The 20,929-nt window shown below is 45.2% G+C and overlaps 1 protein-coding gene across 7 annotated transcripts in view; it reads right to left on the bottom strand.

The window, feature by feature from the left end:
- The window catches only part of TSEN2 (tRNA splicing endonuclease subunit 2), a 49,506-nt gene that overhangs the window by 16,434 nt on the left and 12,143 nt on the right, over window positions 1–20,929 (bottom strand). For 4 of the 7 annotated variants that reach the window (XM_036911393.2, XM_057506536.1, XM_057506556.1 and 1 more), the window contains 5 exons: window positions 20,232–20,268; window positions 12,264–12,786; window positions 11,349–11,426; window positions 6,033–6,083; window positions 3,854–3,992 (listed from right to left, as the gene is read on the bottom strand). In XM_036911393.2, coding sequence (XP_036767288.2) covers window positions 3,854–3,992; window positions 6,033–6,083; window positions 11,349–11,426; window positions 12,264–12,786; window positions 20,232–20,268 — 828 coding nt within the window. The remainder of the gene's footprint in view (window positions 1–3,853; window positions 3,993–6,032; window positions 6,084–11,348; window positions 11,427–12,263; window positions 12,787–20,231; window positions 20,269–20,929) is intronic. The other 3 variants (XM_057506544.1, XM_057506557.1, XM_036911400.2) reach the window with 2 other exon arrangements.

Consider the following 20,929-nt stretch of genomic DNA (forward strand, 5'->3'; position numbering starts at 1 on the left):
GAAAAATAAGCCAAGAGGGTGGTTCAGGAAAGACCTGAATAGGGAGAAGGGGAGAAGGCCCACCTCCCGGTTCTGTGGAGAGTATGAGCTGCTCTGGTGCCCCTCCCGGGGGCAGGACCAGCTGCCAGTCTCTGGGCAGGATGCCATGACCAGGGATGGTACTTTCGCCTCCGGAAATTCTGTAACTCTGCTGGCTTCAGAGGGCTCCCATTATTCCACTTATTTTATGATTCTAATTTGCAGGGAGCTGTGAAATCGCACGACCAGACTCAGACTCAGTCAATGCGAACTCCAAATTGGAGTGTGTGGAAAGGAGGCTTAGGGGTAACCAGATCTTAAGTCAGATCAGCCAGTAAGTTGCCTGCATAAGACAAAAAATATAGAGCTGGAGTTCGTCTTTAGCTTTCTGGCTGGCAACAGTGGTTAGGTGTGGTGGGAAGTACATGAAGCCTGGGCCCCGGCAGCCCTAATCTCTGTTCACTAGCTGCGGGACTCCTGGTGCCTTCCCTGACCCTCTGAACCTCAATTTCCTCAGCTATAAAAGGAGGCTAATCCTATACGCCTTACAGGAGTATGAAGATTAATAAGATGAGAGAAGAGAAGCACCACAGCCCGGGGCCTGATGGCCACAGCGGCCGGCAGCCACGGGAGCCTTTGGGTAGGGAAGGTAAGCAAAGGCTCCCACTTGGTTTCTAGTCTGGTTTTCACCAGTGGCGATCAAGGTCAACCAGCTCGGCAGTGCCCTTGATGTGAGATCCATATCACTCGTTCCAAGGACTGCTCCTGGAATGAAATCTGATGGACAAGATTTATTCAAGGGAAGGGTTTCCCTGATAAGATGTGAGTTTCATAATGGCCCTTGGTCATGAGTCATTACCTATGTAAGCAGAAGTAATTGTTAGGCGAGCATGTCCTGGGCTTCACCTGTGCTGGCAGTCCTGGGGGCTGTGTGATGAGGCCAGCAGCCTTCCAAATGACAAGGGGATTGTTAAAAACCAGCAGGCCCTGACCAGCTGCGCCCGGAGAAGAGGTAGTTTAGGAAGCCACTCCTCTCATCCCAGGTAGCACTGCCTGTGAACCCTCACTAGAGAAGGAGAGGTGAAGACACACCCTTCCTGCTGCTGGGCCAGAGACCTGGTCTCCCATACACCATACAGCGGCTTGAGTGCACGATATGGCCCAGCAGGGGCAAAGGCCTCTGGGAGCTGGGAAATAGCAAGTGATTAATTTTTTCCCCTCTTTAAAAAAAAAACAACAACCTGTCTGTCCATCCATCTGTCCATCCTTTCATCCATCCTTAAAAGGCAATTTTTCAATTAGGAAAGTCCTTTCTATTCATTACCTACAAACAGGTCTGAGGTGTGGAAAATACATGAGATAAGGAATGCTTAGAAGGCACCAGCGAAGGTCACTTTCCCCTGCAACTGAAAAAGTATTTGTTTACATGAAGAAGATGCTGCTATCCACACTATGCGAAGAGCAAACGGAAGCCTGGAGGGATGAAGTGGCCTGCCTGAGGCTACAGTGCTTAGAGGCAGAGCTGGCTGTGAACCTGAAGAGCCCTCTTTTCTTTCCCCCAAGCCCCTGCCTAATGCATCACTGCAGCCTTATCAACTGCAAAGTTCTCCTCAAATCTTACCCATAGAGTGAGACAGTTGGAGAAGACCTCCAAGTATTTACACTGAGCGGCTCTTCTTCCAGCAGCATGGAAAGGAGAAGAGGCTGGGAAGCCAGGGGAGAGAAATGAAGCAGGCACATTACTTATTTAAACAATGGGATGATTACCTGAGACAATGACCTGGAAACCCAGCAAACTCATCTCAAGCTAATGCTGATCGTTTGGGTGGTAAGCCTAGTTAGGATATCTGCACAGGAAATCCAGGTAAGGAAGAAACAGAAGAAACCATTTATCTTAGGGAGGTGGGCAATCCTTAACCTTTTCTTGGACCCCTTTGAGAAGTTAATGAAAGCTCCAGCCTCTAGATGCAGAAAAACACACCAGTCTACAAACACAATACTTTGAATAAAAGTTCAGGGGTGCTGGGCCCTGATTCTAGGTTAGGCACACTCAGTTTTAGAGCATTTAAGGGTTTAAAAGATTGAATCCGCTTTCTTGGGTATTTTAAAGGTGCAAAAATATGGGACAAGTATGTGATAGAGCTCAAAAGTCCTCAAGGGCCATGACTTCTAGAAGGTATCTTCTCAAACATCCTGAATTTTTGTTTGAACCTCGTGAAAAGTTCTGAAAAGCACCCAGGAAGCACCCTCACTTGGCAGGTATGGGGTAGGAGTTTCAGGGACTTCCTAAAGGAGTGGCTATCCCTGGAAGGGAGACCAAGGACCTGCCCTCACTCACCTGGGCGCATGGCTTTAACACAAGGACAACTCCAGATTTATCCCTCAAGGCTCTCCTGTGCTCCAGAATCACCTATCTCTGCAGTATCTCCACTGGACTTTTTAATACATCCAAAACATGAATCCAAATATCTGGGTGTTATCCCTCGTTCCTCTTTTACTTGCAAATTCTACGTCCTCCGTCTGCGGGGCTGGCCAGGCTCAGCATCCCTAACTAGCCTCTCTGCTTCTATTTCTGCCCCCCTGCAGTCCATTAGGAAGAGAGAAGACAGAGGGTCTTGGTAAGTCATTATTTAAGTCATTCCTTTGCTCAAACTTTCCCAAGACTTCCATTCACCAGGATAACATCCAAAGTCTTGGCCAGACCATCCATGATCTGCCCCAGCCTAACCCTCAGACACCACCTTATGTCACCCTCCCCAATCTCTACGTTCTAGACACACTGTCTTCACTCTGTTCCTGGCACTTGGCCAAGCTCATTCCTGCCTCAGGACCTTTGCTGTTCACTTGCCCAACATGTTCTTCCCCAGATTCTCAAGGGACTTGTTCCCTCACTGAAGTCACACCTCTTCAAAGAGGCCTTTCCTAACCACCCTACTAGCTTCCTTTACTATCTCTGCTTCATTTTTTTCCAGTACTTAACAGTCCCTGTTAAGTACCGGATCACGTATTTATTTGCTTGTCTTCCCTGCCAGAATGTTGGCAGCCCCAGAATGGCAGCTCCCTGTCTGCCCTGTTCACCCCGTATTTGTGGTGCCCAAACAGTCCTGGCCTGCAGGAGGCCTTCGGTAATTATCTGTTGAACAAAGTGCTCAACTGGTCCAGACTCCTAACTTTAAGTCAAGATCAGAGGAGACGTTTCTTTGCAGAAGTTTCTAAGAACCTAGGCTCCAGATTTCAAAGCCGTGTTCTGTAAGTTACTGGCCCTGAAAACTGTAAGGGACAATGACCCATTCCTTCCAAACTGTAGTCTCCAGAAAAATGAAAAACGAGGATAATATGTCCATCGCACAGGACTGCTGTGAGGATTAAGGGAGATAATTCATGTAAAACACTTGGTACAGTGCTTAACACATAGGAAGTGCTCAATAAGTGGAGGCTGTGATTACTATTCCAATTGTATGACTATCCTCATTTCCCAGTTGAGGTGACTGGGCCCTGTGGATTAGGAACTACCCCGTATCACATGACCACCCGGCTAGTGAGAGGTGGGGTCTGGGGCCTGGGTGCTGCAGAATTCTCTTCTGAGACGACAGAGCCAGCGAGAGGACAAGCCTGACTCGGGGCGCAACCTTGTGCTCCCAGGCTCTTCTCCTAGATTGTCTCCTCTTTTTTTCTGGACATAGTTTCTACCCCAACCCAGATTTTCTTATCTGAGCCAGAAAGAGGACATCATCGTAGAAATGATCAGCAACGGCGTATGTCACCAGTTTGGTTCTCACCCCAGGACCTGCTGCAAACCCTGGTCCTCACACCTACCAAGCCAAGAATTACTTACATAAATCTGTTCCATACTTAAGGCCCACCTTGGGCACCCAGCCCTTGCTTCGGAAGTAATGGTATGCCATGTACGTAGTTCTGAATGTGGGCTGAATTCTGGTGAAAACTTTCCAGAGTTTCACAATCGTTAAAGGCTCCTAAAGTTATTGGGGAGAAAAAGGGCATTGTTATGTCTGTGCTCACTCATCGTTCAGCCAGAGACTCAGCCTCTATACTAAGTGGAGCTGAAATAGTGACTAAAACCCACAGGGTACCCATAACAGGAGGATTTGACTAGAAGTCCAGACCCACTCTGCCTGGTGGGGCCTCCAAGACTTAGTACCAAAAACAGAACGTAAGCTACCTCACTAAATCTGGATATGTTGGGTTAAACAAACTAGGTAAATAACATAAATTAATTTCCTCATTTTTACTTGTCATCTTTTCAATGTGGCTACCAGGAAATGTAAAATGAACCACACAGCTCCCGCCTGAAGCTCCAGACTATATTTCTGGTGGACAGGACTGCTCTACAGGGATTGGGAAGGGCCTGAGACACTGACATCAGAGGTGAGAAGGAAGCAACCAAGTGGAAAGGGTGGGGGGGGCTCTGGATGAGGGGGTGGCGGCTGCGGAAGAACATTCCAGGCAGGGGACAAGTGCGGGTCCATGTTCTCAAGTGGGACAAGTTCCCTGAAGCCAGAGGGCAGCATGTTTCAAACGCTTCCCAGACTAACAAGTAGCTCCTCTTAAGTTGCATCACGTTCAGAAAAGATAAAAGTAATTTTGTGAAAGCTTAAAGGAAAGTAAGACGCCCCAGTTAGCCTATGAAACTAGAGAATTTATCATCTTAGGACACAAATTAATAATCCAACTCTTGAAAGAGAATTTTGTTTCTAATACAGAACTCAAGAGACTGAGAATGGTTGGGTTCAGAGAGCATTCTGAGGTATCAATACAAAAAATACAACAGCAAAAAAAAAAAAAAAAAAATTAAGTTTGGGAAGTTTTCCAGTGCTTAGTAAAGCAAGCAATTCTTCTGTTAGCAGAGTTCAGTCTACTCGGTGAGATTTGCTCAGTTTGTCTCAGCCTAAAATTTTAGTAACATAAATATGAACTAGGTTTTTTTTTTTTACAGTTGTTCCTAAAGTGGAAATGCCATACATGTGTGGTCTTCAAATTCCACTTTGAGGACACCCTCAAACTTCCCCCACCAAACAGGCAACAGAGCTGTAGAGGAAGCTCAGTTTCCAATATGGACAGCCCACAATGTTCTGGAGGTTGAATACTCTATGTAGCAGCGGCAGTGTCCTGACAAATTCCAGCTAGGGCCCAGGAGAGGAGTCAGGGTGGGCTGAGAATGGCCACCATCTGGAAAATGAGTCACTGTCAGCCAGATACCCATTTCCAAACCACTGGGATTCTTATGAAAAAGATTATATAATTGGAATTTCATGAATGATACAATTATGTACTCCCAAGAACAGAATAAAATGTACTTTTCTCTGTTCTATTTACTGCTCTGCTTTTCTCTTTTTAGTTAATTGCATTTGAGTTATTTTGAATAGGTATTTTGAATAGTCACATGGTCCAAACTTCAACAAGTGCAGAAAGGTACTGTGAAGTCTCTCCTCCCACCTGTGTGCCAGCTGCTTCTGGGACTACCTTCTTCTAAGGGCAGTAGGCTGCACAAAAAAATCAAGGGCTTTGGAGCTACCCTGACATGGGTTTAAATTCTAATTCTAACCAGACTAGCTGTGTGACCTTGGGTGAGTTAGTTACTTGCTCTGGATCTCAGTTACCTTATCCGTAAAATTCTTACCAGGCAGAGGTCAGGACTAGATGTATTACATGTAAAGTACCTAACATGCAGCCTTTATGGAAGTAGGTGCTCAAAACTCGTGGTTTTAATTTTTGTTGTTAGTTTTTAGTAGTGTCCTGACACAGATTTCCCACTCATAAGGCAACTGCTCTTCTCCTAGTCTCTGGGATGAAATTTAATCTAAAAGGGTCAAAGCTGGCTTTTGCATGAACAGTTCCAATTCAGGATGCAAAACCTAAACCAGAGAAAAAAATTTAACTTCAATCTTATTCAGTGAAAGTAAACACATTTGTATTAAAGTCACGTGGAAATTACTACAATCTGCTTTAACATCAGGAAAATTTTAAGTGGACTGTATCTAAATAAAATATCTTACCTTCTCATAATAAATACTCAGACAACCCAGAGCATAAACCAGGAAGAAGGCCTAAAATCAGAGAAGCAGAAAATGCTCATTAGAAATTTCTCCACATTCTTGAGAAATTACATATTGATTTCTCTTTGCCTTAAATACAAATATCCTTAAATCATCAAAATGGTCACATATTTTTAACATAAATGGCTCATTCCTATTTCAAGGATTAAAAAAAAACCTAAGAAAATTTTAATGTCACAGATTGGTTTAACATCAGCAGAAAAAACCTATATATGAAAAAAAATTTGTATGTATTTTTTCCTTAAAAATCCATACAACTAAACTAAAAAATGATGTAAATAGCCGTAACAATAGAAATCTTTGCTCACTGGATTTTCCTCTTAAAATTAAATGAGCATATTAAAATGAGAAAAAAGTTTTTAGAAAGAAATATACAGAAATTTGTGAACAGTGGGCAGCACAGATTGGGCTCGCATAACAAAGTATGAGTTGTTCAGTCACCCTTGCTGTAAAGTGATTTCCTATTAAGGCAGCCCCACCTTTTCCACTAACTTCATTATATAGTAACATGTTTTACTCGAATGGGGAATGGCAAAGAAAGTTGGCCCTAGTTGAGTAAAGTCACACTTAGATGGAATTAAGAATAGCTTTCTGGTAAAATTAGGGCAGCGTCATACACTGATACCACCAAACGGGCCCCGAACAGACTCATGTGAGTTCTGTACCCAGCAGACAGTGACTGAGTGGGGGCTGTTAGTTAACCTGGGTTAATTTCTTTTTCGAACTGAGGATGGAGACTGGTTTACAGTCAAACGACAAATCCCCTGCTGTCGCGGCCACCGGGCCCAGACGAGGACCCTGCGTGTGCGGCACAGAGCCGCGGGCCTGTCCGGGGTCCAGCATGTTCCGACCAACAGTACGTGCCCGGCTGGCGTCCTCCTCACCCTGGCCCGCGCGGAGGACTAGGAGAGCACAGGCTGCGGAGGTGTAGGCGCTTCAAGCAGCGCCCCAGTCCTGCTTGGGGGACACCCCGGCGACCCCTCAAACTGTGCAGACCTACCCCACCGTCGTTCTCTCCTGGCCACAGCAACGGTTCTCAAAGTGGGGTCTGGGGGTCCTGGGAGCCCCAGGACCCTTCAGCAGGTCTCAGGTGGAAATTTTCACGGTATTAGGGCATTATTTGCCTTGTTCATACTCATTCTCTCCAGAGGCCCCAAGACACATGACATCACAGCAGAGTGAACACAGGTGTGGGAAGCCAAGCTGCCTTCTATACAGCCAGACCTTAAAGTGATCTGCGAAAGCGGAGAACTATGCCATTCTTCTCAGTGAATTTGTTTTGCTTTCAAAGAAAATTTTCCATAAAAATATTATTTATGTTACTGTATAATGGGTTTAATAACCATTATTCAAAACAAGTTAATAAAAAGGTCTACAATTTTGTTTTAATTTATAATTTGGCATACACGGACACATATAGTCCAGTGAAAACGTTCCCTGGGGTCCTCAACAATATTTAAGAGAGTAAGGCAGTTTGAGAACCACCACATCAGCTTTCCCCAGGTCCCAGTTGAGAGCTTCTTTGAAGTGGCAGGTGGCGGCCCTACCGTCCCGATTCTCGGGGCCCAGACACCACTTCCTGCCTGCATGTCTGCAAAGGCCCCTTGCTCTTAGCTCTTCACAGTCTGTCCTCCACAGCGGCCAGAGCTGTCTTCACATGCAAAGGTCACGTGTCTTCTGTGGCTGGAACTCTCCGAAGGGCTCTACTCCCATCTGCTTCCCACCACCTCCAGCCACTGCGCTTTCCAGCGGTGCGGCTTCACTTCTGTCCCCCAACACTAAGCTCGTTCCTGCCTTCACCTGTGTGACTGCCGTTCCCACAGCTGGCAGGTGCTGCCCAGACTCAGGTCACTTCCTGGTAAGGTCTGCCCAGACACCCAGTTGAAGAATCCCCCATCCTGTTGTTTTCTTCAGAGCACTTACTTCTGTCTGAAAATACCTTTCTTCTCTGTGTCTCTTCTACTTGGATGTAAACTCTGAGAGAGCAAAGACTCTACCTCCAGCACACGATGGGGGCTCAGTGCTTGTGCTGGAGGAAGACAGGACTAGGGCCCTGGATGCTGCCCTTGGTTCAGGTCAGACCACCGGGGCTCCCAAAGCAGGGCTCTGCAGGCCCGGCTCGTTCTCCCAAGGATGCACACTGGGTCCCAGTTCTCTTTCCAGCTTCAGGTGTTAACCTTCCCAGGTATCTACAATCCTGTTTCAACCTTTCCCCTTCCCATGGTCCGATACTTACTAACACAGAATACCTTTGTTTTTCAGATGGACACAGATGGTGGCCAAAGTTGCAGTGGTAAGGACAAAGGTGGTTCCACAAACAGCTAAATCTCCTTTCTCTTTCATTTTCTCCCAATTGCCACTTGTGGTGCAGAAGGGTTAAGAGGGAGGATGAAGGCTGAGACAGGACAGCCTGGGGCTGAAATCTCCATTAATAGCCATAGCCCTGAAGGTATTCCTTAAACTCCCCCACCTCATCTATAAGATGGGGATGATAATGCCTCCTTAGTTCAAGATTTAATGAGCTTAACTCGCATAAAGATTTTAAAAGCTATTCAAAGCACTTAACTGCGGATTCATTTTAGTGTCCCTCCCTTTCTAAACACTATTTAGATACTATAGCCTGGAAAAGTTCAGTCCAAATCCCTGCCTAGCAAGAAGTTCCTTCCTGGTATCTTGTTAAGTTCCTCAGAAACTTCCCATTATGCATCAAACATATATTTCCCTAAGAACTGAGCCAATGCCTCATTTTTTATTGGCCTAAAATGGCTCTTATGAATGTGTGCAAACTTCTCTTAGGCACTTATGATGGGCAGGGAGGATCTTAGTTCAGTTGACTTGGTTGTGTACAGAATTAAGTCATTGGTAGTCCGGGGAGGACTGGGGAGGCTGGCGATTCCGTCCCTTGAGAGCTCATTAGTAAGTTTTCACTTAGCGCTAGTAAGATGCAGGGCTGAGTTTCATAACGGTTTTAATCTAGTCGGGGCCCTCAGCACTGTCCCGGAAAAGCAGCTCTCAGGAACAGATCTCCAAGAAGCAGGTCCTTAAGTCAGCTGAGGTTGTGGCATTCTCAATCTCTGAGGAGAATGCTCTGAGTCACCGCAGCAGGGCTGCCCTGTTCCTGATGGACATTTATGGGAGCACATTAAACTGTACAAGTGGTGTGCCAAACGTGGCTGAGTCATTCAAAGGAAATCTGCCAAAACAGAACTGAGAAGCAGAGCTGGGTTGAAGAGCAAGCTCCTTAAAAACTTCTGCAGTAGGTCTCTGGAATGTTCCCAGGAACAAAGCAGCTTCCAAGAACGCAGAACACCCTCAACTACTCACCTGGAACAGCCGGGCTGACCCCCAGTTTCTGACAGCTAAGACGTTCTCTTTGCCTACTGCTGCTGCCTCCCAGAGTGGAGAGGGCAGCAGGCTCCTAATGGCTCAGCCCACCCTCAAAGGGATGCCGGCTTCCCTGTAATACCACCTGCAGTGCGCTGGTGCCACAGGACCAGGTCAATCCTTCCTCACGGCCTACTGCCACTTCCAGAGCTGCGCTGCATGGAGGAGCCATCCGGGCAATCCCCGATTTATCCTTTCACATCCACCGGTATCAGCAACTGTTAGTCTTCCCAGATAGCTTGTGTCACTTTGAACCCCACCAGTTTCTGTGCAAATTCCATAGCTTGTACACATCCATTTAACAAACAATTATCAAGCAACTAGCAGATGTCAGACATTGGGTATAAGCATGTAAGAGGAGCAACACCAGCACTATCTGTATACCACACAGTGCCTATCACACTGAACTGTCATCATCCTTGGCTGTCTTTAGGACCAGAGCCATGTTCTGTTTATTTCTGAATTGTCAGTACTTACCCCAGTGCCTGGCACATGATCAATACCCAGTGAATATTTTTGCAAAATATTAATTGCAAAATAAAGAGTTCCAACTAGCTGCTCAATAGCTTTAACAAGCACCTTAATAATGATAATGACAAGAACAGTGGGCACTAACACTTACTCAGCATTTACTATATATCAGGCACCGTGTTGACTAATGACATGCATTGTTTAATTTCCAGAACAGCTTACGAGCATGATGTTACATAATCCTCATTTTATAGAGAGAAGAAATCCGAGGCTCAGAGAAGCACCTAGAGACTGGGTATCCACACTGCTGTCCAGTGGAACCGTCTGTGGTAGTGGCAATGACCTACATCTGGGCTGTCCAGTACAGGGGTCACCTGTAGCTACCACAGCGTCTGGAATGTAACTGGCACAAATGAGAAATAGAATTTTGAATTTTGTTCAATGTTAATTATTATAAACCAAACAGGCACACACAGTAGTGGCCAACTGTACTTGACAGGAGACTAAGGAAACACAGATCAGGCGATGGAGAGAATATGGACACATAATTCTCTGTGGACACATCTATGAAATGGCCAATGTGGGTGCACTCAACACACATTTCCTGAGACCTGCTTATATGCCAGGCTTGTGCTGGGCACTGCAGGAGCTACACAAGACAGGCAGATGCATGTCTGGAGAAGAGGCACACCCAAGGACCCGAGAGGGAGGAAGGGGTGCTGTCTTCAAGGACAGAAAGGACATCTCTGTGTACAGTATAAACTTAAGCAAAAAAGGAGAGACTGAAAGTCACATGAACACAGGATAGAGGAACTCCAAGTCGGAGGGAAAATACAATGCAGTTTTTAGCAACCTATTTATAGCCAGCTTTTGAGAATGTAGCTATTGTATTAGGAGAACACATATTAGTAATTCTGCAGAAGGAAACATCTAGAATCCATTTACCTAATGAGCAGCAATTACAAGCATGCATCAAAACTCATTGAAAGCTGGTGAAACTCCAGGAATACACTAAAAACCACCGAAGTGTACACTTTACATGGATGAATGGCATGGTATATGAACTGCATCTCAGTAAAGCTGTGCTCTTTTAGAAGATGGTGAGATTAGTAACATAATATTTGGCCAATCTGAAACGATGTGAAAAGAGGTGCTTGAAACCTCTCTGGAATCATACTAGGAAGGCCCTCCAAAATGCTCATCTTAAAATCGGTGAAATGAAAGCTGAGGGGTAGAATGTAGGCGAGCCTATTTTGGAAGATTCCTATAGTTATTTCAATACCAAATTGCAATATTAAGTCACCGCTACTCAGTTGCTGAGTTCTATTCAGAATTGTACTCTGAGGTGGACACCTATGTGCCCAGAGACCAACAGCTGACAAGAACATGCTGCAAACATACCTCTTCTAGGCTGAGCTGCAAATATTCCAAAATCCTATATGGATTTCTTCTGCATATTAGTCTCTTTTTTTGTGCCAACTGAAGAGAAAGAAAATACATACAGAACAAATGGAAGCACTACATGTTATATAGAGGAGACTGCATTTTAAAATGAATACTTTTCTTATAAATTTCCCAGATTCACATTCGTTTGATTAATATTAAATGATAATTTTTTATTACTTTGGGGAAAAAGTTTTATTATTTTGGCTAACATTTTATTTCCTTTCTCCTTTTCCCCTCATGAATTTTCCCTGCAGTTGTGATCATTTTGTTGATTTTATGTGTTTTTTCACCCTACTGTACCTCACAAGCATGTGCCAAAGTTCTTGATGAACTTCGATCTAAAAGCTCTAGACAATACTTGTTCAAATGGGTGTTTCACAGACGACTTAAGCATTAGATTGTTTCTCCTGTTTAGCTGTTACAGGTAATTCTACGGCAACGACCTTTGAGGTGCGTCCCGTACTGACTTGGCTCTTAACTCTGCTTCTTCTTGTCACGGCGACCTTCCCACTCCAGACCACCCCAATGGCCGTGCTCAAGACTGTGTAATTAGCACTGAACCTCTTTTCCTCCTAAACAAGGGTGAGAACATTATTGGACCTACTTTCCTACACTTTTTAACGTTAACTTACTCACAGGCTTTGAAGTTTTAGTAGTAACAGCCCTCACAACTACTGAGCCATGAGGGCTGGGGTCCATGCCTGCTGCTTCCCTGGAGGGTCTGCGGCATGCTGTCCTGCACCACCTCTCATATACTGGGAGCTTCGCATGGGCCTGCTACCGGTTTTGAGGCAGGGACATCCCGGTTAGCCAATATCCCTTATGCCCCAAAAAGAGGGCTTTGGAGGAAGTGATTTTTCTCCTACTTACTTCCTCATCTGAGGCATCTCCCCTCTCGCTCCCATCGCACATGACCTCCTCCACCAGCAGGTACTCAGCCTCAGGCCTTCTCTCTCCAGCACAGATGATGCCCGCTGGTTGGCTGCCGTCCTCAGGCTGGGCACTGCACTGGGGCAGGTGAACATCTTGTCTGCTGAGATGGACTTGGGGTGAAAGCGCAGCCACCTGTACCATGTGCTCATCCAAGCTGCTTGTCCTCAGCGGGCCATGCCCAGAGCCCTCTTGCAGGCAGGCTGGTGGCTTGCTGGGATCCTCCATGTCACCTGACTTTTCCGAGTCCCCATTCATCGCAGGAAGTTTCTCTCTATCTGCCGGGCCTTCTGTTTGGGAGACCATTTCAGAGTCCAGTTTATCATGCCATGGAACCTCCTCACTCCTTACACAAGCATGCTCAAGTGGTTTTGTGTAGTCCTCGAGGAATCTACGCACTGTACTCTCATCCTGCCCCTGCCTTCGCAGGAGCTCCGTGGCCCATCCTACACGATGCTGATACCTGCAAAACGGAAATACTGTTAGTAACAACACTTTAATTTCAATATTTAGAAGACAATAGAGTGTGTAAAAAAGACAAGAGGGTAGTATGCTAAAGTGTTCACATGGCTCTTCCTCAATGGCAGGTCAATGTGTTCTGTATACTTTTCTGCATTTTCTAACTATTCTGCAATAAACATGAATTACTATTGTTTATTTTTATTATAGAGCTTCAATCAATTTTCTTAATTTGAAAAAAAGCTGGCCCCAGTTTAGCAAAGTATGAAAATTTATGTAATTGAAAACTAGTGGACCAAATGACTTAGGAAAATATGAAGAGAAATGGCCATCTTTTGTCAGGTTTTGTTTGGTATTATTTCAACTTTCGATATCACAATGTTTTCAGATGTATATTCCATTCATGATACAAACAGGTTTTGCTTAGTATTGGAAAGCAAAATGAGAATTTCAATAAATATTTTTCAAGTACCTATTAATGTCTCCACTGCATATGGAAAGAAATGATGATGGTTATATACATACAGTCAAGCATCCTAATAGAAACGGCCCTTTTTTCCACAACAATTTTGAAAGTATATTTTAATGAGAAAATACATGCTTAGATTCTTAACCAGCAGGAAACCCCTGAACAATTCCCAAGTCACAAAAAGTTATAGGTAAGACAACAGGGTTCTGCTTTAGTGCAGAAGCATCAACACCTAGCAACGCTGTTGGGAAGCATTCGTGGGATGTAAGACCGCCAAGCACGGGAAATGTGAGCAGTGGGAGGGTTAGGACAGCTTGAGACTCAAGCACTTTACTCCTCTATCTATAGCAATTAGTCTGAAAAGCATGTAGGAAGATACAGGGCTTGTGGAAAGATTCACCTTGAGTAGAGATTCTGCCAGTGTCAGACACTGACTATATCATAGTTTATAAAATGCTACATCTCACACACAGTTAGACAAGGAAGTTCGCTTCTTCTATATTTAAAAAAGAGGTGCCTGCTTAATCCTGATTCCCAGGAGACTCTCCAAGCTGTCCACATCCTGTGTGGGGATGAGCACACATTCCTCTATGTTGGGAACTGTATTTTGAAGATTAAAACCTGGCAAGACTATGCTAACACCTAAGAGGCAGGAAAATGCATGGACCTTGGGATCGCACACTTCATTTCAGCCCTGGCTCTGTCACTTATAACTGTGTGACAAAGCCAGTTACTTAACATCTCTGCGCTTCAGTTTCCTCACCTGTAAGGATTGGGGTAATAGTGCTACTGCCTCATTTGGATCATGTTAAGTACTACTTTTTTTATAATTAGGGTAGAAAATGTAGCTGTCCATATGCCAGCAGTGTCTTCTCTCCTGTATGAAAAGTACGGCCACTCTTGCACATAGTCAGTGCTTTGCTTTGAAAGATCTGAGAAGAATTTTGCTCTTTGTCTCCCCTAAAGCACCAGCTCCCTAGGTTTCATGGGTCTATGAGTCTCTGTGATCACGACAAAAACTTTTGTGTCAATGTGTATTTTTCTGGGGAAGGGAATGACTACTTTCATCCACTTCCCTGACTCAGAATATGCGAAAGAACCACAGAATTAAGGGTTCAATAGCTCCCTACTTTGAGCAGGTCTAGAACTGACAGCACAGGTAGGCCGCTGCTCTGCGCTGGGCAATGAGAGGTCAGGGCAGATGCGCGTTCCTGCTCCCTTAGGCCATCACACTCCTAACCAGGCCACTTCTTCACCTGTGAACTGGGCACGTTGGTATCTGTCTCGTGGGGTTGTTCTAAGGATTAAAGGACACACGTCAAGTGCTCAGCACATTAATAAGTGCTCAATAAATTTTTGTTACTATGTGACTGTGGAGTTTTTAGGAGATTTGAAAAACAAAATCATTTGACTTAATAATATATTACATTAAAAAAAAAATACAAATAGCATTTTAGTGAATGGGAACGTACACCTTCACTAAGAGCTCCTTGAGAGCAGAGCAGCCATAGGGACAAGTGTGGCACCAGGTCTGGGTTCTGGAACTGGCTCTTCTCTGTGATTCTGAGCTAAGCCACTTGTTTCTTTTTGCTCTTCTGCCAAATACCAGAATCATATCTGCCTTCCTGCCTCATGACTTGAGAAGTTCATTTATGAAAGCTCAACTGAGACGGTGGCTGCAAAAGCAGGTGGATGAAAGCCTCTGTGTAAGGCCGGTGATGAACGTAGCCAGTACACAGTGACTAAGACATATGGCACATGGGCTGCAGAGCAGGTGTCCTCAAATGGGCTGGCAACGCCATAAAAAGCAAGCCCTGCTCTGATTAACCCCAAACACTGTTGGGGAAGCAGCAGGCAAAATAAAAAGTAAAGGTCAGAAAACGTAAGCAGGGAGTGGCAGAAGGAAAAGGCGGCAGCTGTCGGGAGCAGCAGTAGCGAGACTGGTGGAAAGCAGACTCATTTAAGGCCGCAAGATCCCCGCAAGGTACCATCTGCATACACCTCAGCTCGTGTTCCTATGCCCTTGCACACAACTCTCCATTTGCAGAGAACACCCTTCTCCACCATCTTACTGTTCAAGGCCCATTTATCACTGGAAGTTCACAGCAAAACAGTTTCATTCAAGCATCGACCTTGAGTAAGTTACTTAACCTTCTCTGGTTACATTTCCTCACCTGCCAGAGACAGACAACAGGAGGACCTACACCTCATGGGAGAGATGCGGGGACCGGAGGAGTTAATCCATAAATCTGCAACTAGCATGGCACTAGCACATGAGACACACTCGAGAATACCAGTGCGTACATCTATGCTACTGAGCTTGCTGTTTGTCAACTTCTCATGGTCTCTGGAGCTGCACTGCCTGCGCTCATGTCCCCTTGGGCCAGCTCTCTGCAGGTTCCCTGTATATGGGATGGAAATGACAACTACCTCAAAGGCTTCTTGTTTTTCTTTTTATTTACTTTTTTATTAAGGTATCATTGATATATACTCTTACGAAGGTTTCACATGAAAAACAATGTGGTTACTACATTCACCCATATTATCAAGTCCCCACCCACACCCCATTGCAGTCACTGCCCATCAGTGTAGTAAGATGCCACAGAGTCACTACTTGTCTTCTCGGAGCTATACTGTCTTCCCTGTGACCCCTCCCTACACCATGTGTGCCAATCATAATGCCCCTCAATCCCCTTCTCCCTCCATCCCCACCTGTCCCCTTTGGCAACCACTAGTCCCTTCTTGGAATCTGTGAGGCTGCTTTGTTCCTTGAGTTTTGCTTTGTTGTTATGCTCCACAAATGAGTGAAGTCATTTGGTGCTTGTCTTTCTCTGCCTGGCTTATTTCACTGAGCATAATATCTTCCAGCTCCATCCATGTTGTTGCAAATGGTAGGATTTGTTTTCTTCTTATGGCTGAATAGTATTCCATTGTGTATATGTACCACATCTTCTTTATCCATTCATCTACTGATGGACACTTGGGTTGCTTCCACTTCTTGGCTATTGTAAATAGTGCTGCAATGAACATAGGGGTGTTCAAAGGCTTCTTGAGAAGATGGGCTGAGATGACATAGGTGAAGCCTACAGACCAGTAACTGGCCTCGCTGGGGAACCAGTGCCTGTTGGCTGTGATAACGATGGTGGTGATGGCAGCACCTAACCATAGTATTTACTATGGTTTACTTGTCTTCTCCTCCTACGAGACTATGAACCCCTTGGGAGTAGGGGTGGGCTCTTCTCCTTTTGTAATGCCAGCACCTACCCAGCACCTGATACACAGGCACCCACAGTAAGTGCTGGCTGAACAGAGGAGCACAAATGAGGGGGGACCAGCAAGACCCTCAGGGCTGGTCCTCAAGGACTCAACTCTGCTGCCTGCGGCCCTCAGGGCACCAGCTGGGGGGGCCTGATGCTCACCTCCATAAAGATTACACGGAAGGTTCTCATCACACAAGGCCAACTTTTGTTGGAAAAAGAGCAAAACCAGTTCAAACAGGGGTTGAATTTCAGTAAAGAAACAATGATGGTAAGCACTCAAAATACGAAAATAGGTCCATTTCCCCTAAAACTTAACAAAATTGAGATTGGGATTATAAGTGTTATGAACAAATGATGAGTCACGTGTTGATGTGGGGACATAACTTTCTAACAGGACTGTCAGGTATGTGTAAGTCCTGACCTGCTGGACATGACCTGCTCTGGAAACAGGGTCTTTGCAGGTGTCATCAGGTAAGAGGAGGCCATACTGACTGGCATCCTTGTAAGAGGGCAGTGTGGACAGAAACGCACCAGGGAGGCCGCCATGTGATGACAGAGGAAGAGGCTGGAGTGACATGCCAACAAGTCAAGGAACACAGGACTGCTGGTCCCACCAGAAGCTACAGGAGGCACGGGAGGGTCCTCACTCACACCTTGATATTGGACTTCTGGCCTCTAGAACTGTGCGAATAAATTTCTGTTCTTCTAAGCCACCAAGTTTGTGGTATTTTATTAAGGCAGCCCCAGGAAACAAATACAAGGACAAATAAAATTCTTGGAACGTTACCCTGAAGAGCTGACAAGGGCATAACCATCAGGTGGGGGGGCTTTCTCCTCCACCCAGAACCTCAGGCATCTTCACGGCCAGCTCAGCTGTGGGCAGTGCCAAGCAGCATGCCCTCTGATGGGTGGGTTCTGTTGCACTTCTGAGTCCCAGTATTGGTGGTAGCAGCCTCCCCAGATGGCAGCCCCTCCTGGGAAGGAGGGTCTGCCAGGTTCTAGCTGGCCCCTCCCACAGACCAGAACCCGGCCCAGTCCCTGGCCTGGGTGACAGCCAGAGCAGCCACTGGGGTCTCCCTGGGGCCACTCCTCTGGCCACAGGATTACTAGACCTGTAACCAAAAAAGAGCTTTGGGATTCTGCCAGTACGTGCTAGAAGCAAGATGAAAAACACTGTGGATATAAGCCAACATATATACGGCCAATTAATATACAATAAAGGAGCCATGGATATACAATGGGGAAAAGACAGCCTCTTCAACAACTGGTGTTGGCAAAACTGGACATCTATATAAAATTCATATGGAACCACAAAAGACCCCGAATAGCCAAAGCAATCATGAGAAGGAAGAATAAAGCTGGGGGGATTATGCTCCCTGACTTCAAGCTCTACTACAAAGCCATGGTAATCAAGACAATTTGGTACTGGCATAAGAACAGACCCATAAGACCAGTGGAACAGACTAGAAAGCCCAGATATGAGCCCAGCATATACAGTCAATTAATATACAATAAAGGAGCCATGGATATACAATGGGGAAATGACAGCCTCTTCAACAACTGGTGTTGTCAAAACTGGACAGCTACATGTAAGAGAATGAAACTGGATTAGTGTCTAACCCCATAAACAAAAGTAAACTTGAAATGGATCAAAGACTTGAATGTAAGTCATGAAACCATAAAACTCTTAGAAGAAAACATAGCAAAAATCTTCTGAATATAAACATGAGCAACTTTTTCCTGAATGCATCTTCTCGGGCAAGGGAAACAAAATAAAAAATGAACAAATGGGACTACATCAAGCTAAAAAGCTTCTATACAGCAAAGGACACCATCAATAGAACAAAAAGGCATCCTACAGTATGGGAGAATTTATTCATAAATGACATATCCAACAAGGGGTTAACATCCAAAATATATAAAGAACTCACACACCTCAATACCCAAAAAGCAAATAACCCTATTAAAAAATGGGCAGAGGATATGAACAGACACTTCTCCAAAGAAGAAATTCAGATGGCAAACTGGCACATGAAAAGATGCTCCACATCACTAATTATCAGGGAAATGCAAATTGAAACCACAATGAGATATCACCTCACCCCAGTATGGATGGCCAACATCCGAAAGAAAAGAAACAATAAATGCTGGCGAGGATGTGGAGAAAGGGGAACCCTCCTACACTGTTGGTGGGAACGTAAATTAGTTCAACCATTGTAGCAAGCAATATGGAGATTCCTCAAAAAGCTAAAAATATAAATACCATTTGACCCAGGAATTCCACTCCTAGGAATTTACCTGAAGAAAACAATCTCTCTAATTCAAAAAGACATATGCACCGCTATGTTTATTGCAGCACTATTTACAATAGCCACGATATGGAAGAAACATAAGTGTCCATCAGTAGATGACTGGATAAAGATGTGGGACACATACACAATGGAATATTACTCAGCCATTAAAAGAAAACAAATCCTAACATTTGCAACAACATGGATGGAGCTAGAGGGTATTACGCTCAGCGAAATAAGTCAGGCAGAGAAAGACAAGTATCAGATGATTTCCTTCATTTGTGGAGTATAACAATGAAGCAAAACTGAAGGAACAAAACAGCAGCAGACTCACAGACTCCAAGAAGGGACTAGCAGGTGGGGAGGGTGGGTGGGGAGGTATGGAGAAGGGGATTAAGGGGCATTATGATTAGCACACATAATGTAGGGGGCTCATGGGGAAGGCAGTATAGCATGAAGACAAGTAGTGACTCTGTGGCATCTTACTACACTAATGGATAGTGACTGCAGTGAGGTATGGGGGGGACTTGATAATATGGGTGAATGTTGAAACCACAATGTTGTTCATGTGAAACCTTCATAAGATTGTATATCAAATACACATTAAAAAAATCACTGTGGGCTTGACTAGTTTTAGAAGGCTCCATGTAAGAGTTGTGACTCAAGCTGTACCTCAGGGAGAAGAGGATTTAGACACATGAATATTTAGTCAACAAAATCCTACCATGGGACAACCAAGTGCTGGGGTTTCAGAAAGGAACCAGGTCCAGTCATTGCTCCCCTGGTCTGATGGTCTAAATCCAGGTTTAAGACGGACGGCACAGAGAGTGGGTAGGAAGACTCTATGGGAGCCGGAGAACAGCCCCAACTCAGCTGCAGGGAGGGTGGAGAGGCAGTAAACTTCAAGGGAGTGACATGAAGCATGGATGACATGCAGGACAAGCCAGGCAGAACACAAGCTGGGGGTCAGGGAGAAATGTTCCAGGAAGTGGGAATGGTGTGAACAAGAGCCAGAGGAAGGAATCACAGCTGTATGAGTGGACAAGGAAGGGCCTGTGGGAAAGCGGTTTTCTCTAACCATGCAGGGGTAGAGCGAGCAAGAGGACAGGGCGTCTCTGCCCACACAGGGTGGAAGACCACTTCTAACTCAAAGTCTAAGCATCTCAGCACTTACAGACTTGCACATTACAAGATAATTGTCCATATTTTGGGAGGAATTCAACTGGCAAAGGACTTGGCTTAGGATTATTTAAAAAATAAACAGTGCATTTCAAATATGGTTTGATCCACATTAAACTCAGTTTTCAAGGACACATCTACTACAAAAAAAAAAAAAGGTTACCACACTGGAAAAGATGATCTAAATTATCTAAAACAGACCTGATTTAAATAATAATTTTGACCAAGGACACAGTTCACCATGACTTACTTCTTTGACGTGATTACAGGCATGTCTGTCTTTGTATCTGTAACAACAAAGAAGTTCTATCAGTTCAGACAAATTTTCCTTAAGGGGAAGAAATACTGAAAACCTAGAAAAGACAGAGAATTTCAAGATTCACAAATCATACATCTGGGAGGTTGGTTAATCCTGTCCAACCAGCAGGGGTGAACATGAGCCTCCTCGCCACCACTCCCTTCCCCCACACCAACCACAGTGCCGCTGGACGCTGACGTGACCTCGGGATCCTTCTCGATGCTCAGCTGGGCAGCGACAGCACGCGAGAAGGCTCTGTGCCACCTCTGAATGCTCATGCCCCCAACTTTCAGCTGAGAATATGGAGGCCCCAGGGTCACACACATCCCCCCACTCTCTCGTGCTCTTTAAAGCATCTTCCGTGGAAGCTCCTCATGTGGGTCTCAAAAGAGTTGTCAGGGCAAATCTCACGGCTGTTAGGTTTGGGTACGGATCTGGGAGTTCTGGCCTCTAGTTCTAGCTCTGGGCACCTGGATGGATGAGGCTTTCCACCTAAAATGTATACTGGGTCACCAAAAGGTGTGGGGTTTGTTCCTGGTCCTCCCTGATCCTGCCTTTGGGCAAGTCGTGTTTCCCTTTTCCCGAACTCAGCCTCCCCTTTGTGCATTAAGGGCTCGGAATAGATCATGTTCAGCTTTAAAACCCCAGTT

Source organism: Manis pentadactyla, chromosome 1, assembly GCF_030020395.1.
Source record: "Manis pentadactyla isolate mManPen7 chromosome 1, mManPen7.hap1, whole genome shotgun sequence".
Taxonomy (NCBI): domain Eukaryota; kingdom Metazoa; phylum Chordata; class Mammalia; order Pholidota; family Manidae; genus Manis; species Manis pentadactyla.